Raw genomic sequence first — 8,135 nt, 5'->3', positions numbered from 1 at the left:
TTTTTTTGAAGATTTTTTTTCCAGAAATAAGAAGACCAGCAGACCAAAGATGGACTAGAGGGAGCCACTAGGCCTCCACATGGCCTGCTGGTGCAGGTCCCCCTGGCCGCACCACGTGGTTGCGTGGGGCCATCGAGCACCGCCTTACGATTATTCCTTCGCCTAGAAATCCCATATATCTCGGGAAAAAAATCATAGAAAGTCTCTGATGCATTTTACAATATGGAGCGCCGTCGTCTCTGTTCTTCTTCTGGAGATCCGATCTGGAGTCTGTTTTGGGCCCTGAGGTGGGGATTCGTCGCCATCGTCATCACCAACCCTTTTGTAACAACAATCTCATGATGCTTCCACCCATATGTGAGTAATTTCCTTGTAGGCACATGGAGGTAGATGAGAATCATATGAGATTTCTTATGTAATAGATATCATATTTGTTAGGGCTTGATGCCTAGTATCCACTATGTTCGGGGATTGATGTTGCAATGACTTTGTATGCTTAATGCTTGTGACTAGGGTCCGAGTGCCATGATTTCAGGTCTGAACCCTATTGTTTTCATAAATATATTTGTATTTTGGATCATACCTGCAAGTTGTATGCATCGTTCTGAGCCTGAGACCCCAAGGTCAAAATAATTGGAATATCAACAGGGATGACTTTCCTTGATAATTACATATATTCATTGATTGTTAATGCTTTAATCCGGTCCTCTATTAAAAGGTGGTCCTTAGTTACCATTAATTTCCATTAGGATCCAGCTAAAACGGAATAGGGCAAAAGATGTTGTGCAAGTTCCTATCGCAAGCACGTACAACTATATATGAACTACATGCCTACATATGATTGATGGATTGGAGCTAACTTGTTATCGCTCTATGTTATGACTGTTAGATATTGAATCTCGTCTGAACAAAACCCACCTTCTACTTCCATGCCCACGCTTTCCGATATTGTTGCTCTCTTTACAATTACTACTGCTGCAATCTATTACTTTATTGTAATATCGTTACTACTATTGTTTTTGTTACTGTTTCACTACTATTGCTATCATATTACTTTGCTATTAATAAATTGTGCCAAGCAAGTTATCTATCCAGGTGTGGTTGAATTGACAACTCAACTTTTAAGGCTTATAAATATTCGTTTGCTCCTCTTGTGTCATATCAATAAACTTGGGTTAAACTAGTTCCCTCGATGACTGTTGCGATCCTTACACTTGTGGGTCACCCCTCATCTTTGTGAAATTAGCACAGCAGGAGGTCAGGTAGGGCGCGCGGGGTCGTCCATTGAAAAAATTGGTGGAAGGGAAGAAATAGATTCAGAGTGGTTCCGCCGTGGAGAAAGGAGCAAGGGTGGGGCAGCTGAAACACATCCAACTCGTGTGCCCCTCGTCGTGCTCCTAGCCAAGGCAAGAGCAAGTTGTGGTGCGGGTCATGGAATTTTGGCCAGAGGCAAGGCAAAGGAGAGGAGGGTGGTGATGACGTCGTCCTGCCCATTGGAGGGACAATGGTCAGCCTTTTTTAACCATAGAGATAAAACGGAAAAATTGTTAGTAAAAGATTGTTGAAGACGCTGACTCTGTGGGTTCCTAAATGATGTGGGAGTATAAGTCAACATGCAGTCCTGGTTAGCGTCTCACGTCAGCGAAACCACTTTCAAGTTCCTAGGGGATCTATCGTCTCGTGAAAGGTGAGAGCTGATATACACTTATTTCGCTAAATTTAACTTCAGGCTAAGCAAGATAGGAACATCTTGCGCTCCATTCTGAGTGAAATATGAACAATTACTACCTCCGTCCCGGTGTATAAGTCATTCGCGTAGTTCTAGGTCGATAATTTAACTATCTAAATATGTATTATATGTGACAAAAAATATATATTTAGAAACTACATCCGTGTGGAAATCTAGTGGTATACTTTTCATGACATATAACACATATTTAATTCCTCAAATCGATGACCTAGAACTACGCGAATGACTTATACACCCGGACGGATGGAGTACAAAGGACTGTCGTGCTGGTCGTCCTTACCAAGCGTGCTGACCACTGGAGCAACAACAAGTAGTTCGTCATACAATGAGTTAAATGCTTACATATTTTGATGATAATTTTTTAAATTTGAAATTCTTTTAAACATTGTAGCCAAAAAACCGCGACATTGTTTAGATATCCGGAAGTCGGTTGTTCCGGCCCCTTCCGGAAAAAACCGACCTTGCACGGCATGGCATTATACAAGAGAAATGGTCCTGGGTTCCATGCAGAGGCAGAAGGAAAAGACTGGAGAAATAATTCCAGTGTACCAGCATGCAACGCATGTTTCTTGTTGGTTGCTGGCTTGCTGCATCATCAATCTTGTTGTGTTGCAATGCAATGCAGGCAGGCAGCCATCTCTCAGCAGTGAGACAGGGTTTCCCCACACTGCCGCCCTGACCAACTCATACGTGGACACGAGGCACCAGCATCCTTCTTCTCAGCTACGACGCCAGCAGCCGCTAGCCTAAATTGGCAACCATGTTGTGCTCCTATTCTATCTACTCCATCTGTTCTTAAATATAAGCCTTTTTAGAAATTCCACTATAAACTACATACGGAGTAAAATGAGTGAATCCACACTGTAGACTATCCTTCTCTACGCGTTCACGGAAAATCCGTGCACAATTTTCAGACAGAAACAATTTCCGCAAACATAGTTATTCTCTAAAACCAACATTGGGAGTGTAATATATTTACCACACAGTGACCAGACAATCAGCACCGGGTTGGTTGGTTCGTTGGCGCGCGCGCGACGGAGCTCGCCTCTCACTCTGTTGTTTGCTCTGCTCTGGCGCTCTGTCCCACTCCCATCTGTAGTGTGAGACTGTATCTTGAGTTACCAATCAAATCTCCCTGGAGAAATCCATCAAATTACCTCTGATGATTTCGAAAGATAGTATCCTCACAGCGAATAATTCTTTCTTCGAGAGACTGCGGTGTAGACGCGCAATTGTCCTTGAGCTTACCACTCGGTACACGATGCCAAAATCTTATTATCACCACATGCATCGACATCACTACCAAACCAGTACTTGAGAGTTCAGAGTACAACAAGCAGCAGCAGCAACTAATAATAATTAGAGAAAAATTTGTGCAGGCATGACACCTGCCAAACACCATACTACAGGGGGCATATCATATCAACCAACGGTAATAATAATAAAAGAGCTCTATATTAACGGAGTCCTCTCCCTCCTAATTTACCAGCTCGGATCGGATCTATGCAACAAACTGCAACGGACGGTACGGCGATTATCAATTCGTCTCCACAAGAACAGAGAGTTCGCCACGGCAGCAAGGGCCGCCGAGCGCCCGGCGATGACGCTCACTTGACGGTGCAGATCTTGATGACGGAGGCGACGCCGATGCGGTGCAGGACGACGACGGCGTCACCAGCCTTGCAGAGCTGCTTCTTCACGGCCGACTTGAGCGCCGCCTGGAGGATCTCCTCCGTCGACTCCGAGTCAGTGGCCTTGGCGGAGCCCTCGGCGAGGAGCGGGATCAGGCCCCTGTAGATCAGGCTGTGCCTGGCGGGGCCCTCGGAGCTGACGGTCCAGTCGAACGAGTCGGTCGTCAGCACCGGGACGACCACCGACAGGATCGGCACCCTGGGCCGGTACTTGGCCACCAGCTTCGCCGTGGTGCCGCCACGGGTCAGGACGACGATCAGAGTGGCCCTGGCCTTGTTGGCGGTTCGCACGGCCGAGGACGCGAGGGACTCCAGCGGGCTCATCGGGAGGGGCGCGGCCTTGATCATCTCCTTGAAGACGGCGTCGTTGTCCAGGGAAGACTCCGCCTCCACGCAGATGCGCGCCATGATCTTCACAGCCACCTCAGGGTATGCTCCGGCAGCGCTTTCACCACTGAGCATGACACAGTCAGTTCCATCAAGCACCGCATTTGCGACGTCAGTAGCCTCGGCACGGGTTGGCCTCGGGGACTTGATCATTGACTCAAGCATCTGGGTCGCTGTGACCACAGGCTTGCCAGCAAGGTTGCACTTGTAGATCATCATTTTCTGTGCAAGGAATATCTTCTCAACTGGAATCTCCATTCCAAGATCACCTCTGGCAACCATAAAGGCATCGGTTTCCCTCAGAATGTCATCAAAGTTTACAATGCCCTCTTGGTTTTCAACCTACAGATTCAAGAAAGAAGTCAGATACATAACGCCATAACGAACATGGTCACAGGCAAGCGCATATGTACATATATATACAGTAGATTTTGTCAACATGGCAGTCAAACAAAGCCTAGTAAATCTGAACAATTTCACAAGTACCAGGAAAAAAAACATTATCAGGGGAGATGCAGCAAAAGAAGAGACAAAACTTACTCATCTAACTGTCCCAAGGTTTAACCAAATGTGCTCATTAAGGAAAGCACAAAGAGAACAATTTGTGCATTTTTGGCTTTTTGCCTAATGTTTTTACAAACAGGAGCAGATGTGAAACAGGCCACAAGGAAGAGCCAAAGATTTCATGGGTTCCAGAATGGAGAATTCCAGTATGTATTAACAAAAAGCTCGACTGCAAAACAGTTAGGCTGCTGAATGTAAGAAAGAAACATCATCTATGGTTGCCCTCGTACTTAACTAAAAAAGAGGCAAAACTTGCTCAGCTAATTGTCCCAGGTTTAAGCAAGCGTGTCGGTAAGGAAAGCAGAAATAAGAGAATAAATTGTGTACTTTTGCCTAATACAGCATAGAATAAGACTACAATGTTTTTTACAAACAGGAGCACATGTGAAACAGGTCACAGGGAAGAGCTAAGGAGTTCATCCATTGTGTATTAAGTATATTAACAAGAAACTTGACTGCAAAACAGTTAGGCAGCTCAACCTCAATGTAAGAAAAAACATCATCTATGGTTGCCTTATTACTTAACTAACATGCAGAAACATTTCATCATTGCAGAGAATATCAAAGAGTTTAGCAAGGACATGAAAATGAACACCAAGAAGACACATAAAACAGCTGAGAGTAACAACATACAAACCTTTGACATTAACTTGATGCGCTTTGCATGCTGTCCAAGAAGCTGCCTGACGGTCACCAAATCTGATCCTTTGCGGACAAATGACAAAGCAATCATGTCAATGTCATTAGGCACACCCCATCCCAAAATGTCCTCCTTATCCTTCTCCGTCAGCGTAGGAAGGTCCACGACAATTCCTGGCAGATTACAATTCTTCCTCTCTCCAAGCATTGCAGTGTTCTCACACCTACATCTGACAGTTCCAGCTGCTGGGTCGCAAGACAGAACAGACAAGGAGATGGTACCATCAGCACATAGTATGACATGCCCAGGCTTCACATCCTGAGGAAGTTTCTTGTAGCTCATGGAGATGGTGTTCGTGTCGCCCTTGATATCGTAGTCAGTGGAAACAGTGATTTCTTGACCCTTTGTCAGTTTGATTGGTTTACCATCCTTCAAAAATCCAGTACGAATCTCAGGTCCCTGCAGTGATGAAGAAAATACTCAGTACAGATCATCATATAATGCCCTCAAACACCTACCAACAAGAACCCATCAGAATGTAGGCTACAGATTACACATCATATGAAACGGTCTTCCCTTTTTTGCAAAAAAATATTAAATGAAATGGTCACCAAAAGAAAACACTGCAATAACAGCACCTGATTGCAAGGACCGGTCGCATTGAGCTTACTGAAGTACTCCTTCAGTTCACTAATATAAGATGTTCTAACTATTTTCTAAAACGGATGTATGTAGACACGTTTTAGTGTATTTGTTCACCCATTTCAGTCGTCCATATTGAAATATCCAAAAAGAAAAAACATCTTATAATAGTGAACAGAGGGAGTGTAAGAAATAAAAACCATTAAATTTAAACATGTGATCTGCGAAGATAAGCACCACAAGATGAAGAACTAGTTATATAAATGAGTTGAAGCATTAAGCCATTATTGTGTACTCCCTCCGTCCCACTATATAAGATCGTTTTGTAAGCTGTTTTAGCTTACAAAATGATCTTATATTATGGGACGGAGGGAGTAATAAACAACTACTCGAGCATGTTTTGTTACTACCAAATAAAACCTCTCTATAAGTGTACCAATGGCTTCCTTCTATTTGTGTGCATGAACAAAAGCTCCTATGAGAGCCAGCAATACCGTAACACCAAGATCTGGAATAAGCAGCCACTGAACCATCCTTCAAATATACTCCCTCTGTACCGAAATACTTGTTGGGGGAACTTGTAGTTGGGGAAAACTAGTACAAGTTCCCCCAACTATAAGTATTTCGGTACAGAGGGAGTATTTACGAGTAATGTCTGGTCAGTTAAACACACAGTGAAACCACTAGTGAACAAAGTAACTGAACAACACGGCGACAATATGCAAAACTTGTGTTAACTAACATGATGTATTATAAATACAGCAGGCAGGTCGTTCGGAACCAGGTCTTACGGCGCAACCGTCTCCAGTACTGAGCAATCAGCTGCGCTGTGGCGGCTGATGATGGCAGCAGGATCTGGAGGCCGGCGACAACACAACACAAGACAACACGGATGCAGCCGCGCAGGCCACGCCACAGCGGGTCAGGCTACATGCCATCCCATGATATATTGATTGATTCCATTTCACCAGCATCGCAAATGGGCAGCAGCCCAATCAATCCTAGATCCAACCTTCCACGACAAGGCAGAGCCCTGAGGCCAATCTAACCAACCACACATGTACGTACTAGTACTAGCATTAAATGTAGCCCCTCAAAAAGTCAAAATCACCAAAGCCGTAATCCTAATCCGACCATGCTGCTGACATGCGGCTGCCTCCGGATCACCCCAATCGAACCCCCGATCGACAGATCAGTAGTAGATCGGAGCCCACGCCTTCCACCCTCAAACCAAAACCAACGGAATCCACCCCACAGAACGGCCCGATCCGGCGAGCCAAGGCCGCGCCAGCGGCGGGGCGGGAGAGGGGGGGTCGAGACGGGGTCGGGGGTCGGGGTGCTATATACCTTGGTGTCGAGCATGACGGCGCAGAGGATGCCGGTGTTGTGCATGGCCTGGCGGAGGGCGTCGAGGGTCTCCTTGTGGTACTCGTGGGTGCCGTGGGAGAAGTTGAAGCGCGCGACGTTCATCCCGGCGCGGAGCAGCTTCTCGAGCATGGGCACGGAGCGGGAGGCCGGGCCGAGCGTGCACACGAGCTTGGTCCGCGGCGTCCGCGCGTCCGCCGCCGCGTCCCGGTCCATGTCCGCCAGCACCGCCGCCATGTCGATGTTCGCCATCGCGCCCTGCCGATCCGGTCGCCGGAGGTGGGGTGGGAGGGGTTGGGTTGGGGGTGCGGGGGGATGACGATGAGATTTGGATTTGGTCGCGGACGGGGATGGATGGGTGGATGTTTTATAGGAATGGGAGTGGGGGATTTCGGGGGGGCGATTCGGTGGGCGAAGAGGCGGAGGGAGGGAGGAGGACGACGGGATTGTGGCTGTGGACACGTGGTTTGGTCTGGGCACCGGGCCGAGTGGGGAGGTGGACGCGGCCGCTCTCCGCCACCGGTGCTTCGCCCCGTTACCGTCAGCCCCGTTTCCCACGTCTTCTTCTTGGGGAAGAAGTTGCAGTGGAAAATTCTCCACCATTTAAAATCGTACTATATATTGGAAATAAAAGTAAATAAATACTCTCTCCATCGTAAAGATATATAAGAGCGTTTAGAGGGATTAGAAATATTTTTCTCATGGGCGGTATTCTAGGAGAATAGAAATATTTTTCAGCACTTGTATCTCACCACCCGACTCTCGCGTCGTCTGCCCTAGGCAACGAGGGAAACACAGTCGTCGCCCCTGGATCTCCCCCTTGCCGCCGGCCTCTATTGCGGCGTCGGCGGTCCCGCGCCAAAGGCTCGAGACCCTATTGATGCTCGGTGTGTGCTCTTTGTGATCAGCTGGTGGATAGCCGACCTCTGGCCCCGCCAAATGTGGGTCGGGTTGCGACCTCCATGTTTGTTGCAATCAAGGTCGGTGAAAACCTTGATTGCAAAACAGTATGTAGGAAAAAATTGGCGTCCTCAAGGATTTAAACACATTTTCCAATTTTTGTAAAAGGTACCATATGGCCTTTGGTCTCTAAAAG

General features: G+C 46.8%; 1 protein-coding gene across 1 annotated transcript; it reads right to left on the bottom strand.

The window, feature by feature from the left end:
- Window positions 1-3,001: 3,001 nt before the first annotated feature.
- On the bottom strand, window positions 3,002-7,458 carry LOC119366390 (pyruvate kinase, cytosolic isozyme-like). Its single transcript, XM_037632116.1, has 3 exons — window positions 7,022-7,458; window positions 5,030-5,491; window positions 3,002-4,170 (listed from the first exon to the last, which is right to left on the bottom strand). The coding sequence occupies exons 1-3, from the start codon at window positions 7,289-7,291 to the stop codon at window positions 3,358-3,360; spliced, it is 1,545 nt and encodes a 514-aa protein (XP_037488013.1). The 5' UTR covers window positions 7,292-7,458; the 3' UTR covers window positions 3,002-3,357.
- Between the last annotated feature and the right edge of the window lie 677 nt (window positions 7,459-8,135).

The sequence above is a fragment of the Triticum dicoccoides genome, chromosome 2B (genome assembly GCF_002162155.2).
Source record: "Triticum dicoccoides isolate Atlit2015 ecotype Zavitan chromosome 2B, WEW_v2.0, whole genome shotgun sequence".
Classification (NCBI taxonomy): Eukaryota; Viridiplantae; Streptophyta; class Magnoliopsida; order Poales; family Poaceae; genus Triticum; species Triticum dicoccoides.
This window is presented reverse-complemented; position numbering and strand designations above follow the sequence as displayed.

Bases quoted from the DNA above. Each gene is read 5' to 3' on its own strand.
- LOC119366390 (XM_037632116.1), bottom strand. From the start codon at position 7,291: ATGGCGAACATCGACATGGCGGCGGTGCTGGCGGACATGGACCGGGAC. The intron at 5,492-7,021 runs GTATATAGCACC...TCATCACTGCAG, and splicing joins CCGTCATGCTCGACACCAAG to GGACCTGAGATTCGTACTGG. The intron at 4,171-5,029 runs GTTTGTATGTTG...TTGAATCTGTAG, and splicing joins GCATCAAGTTAATGTCAAAG to GTTGAAAACCAAGAGGGCAT.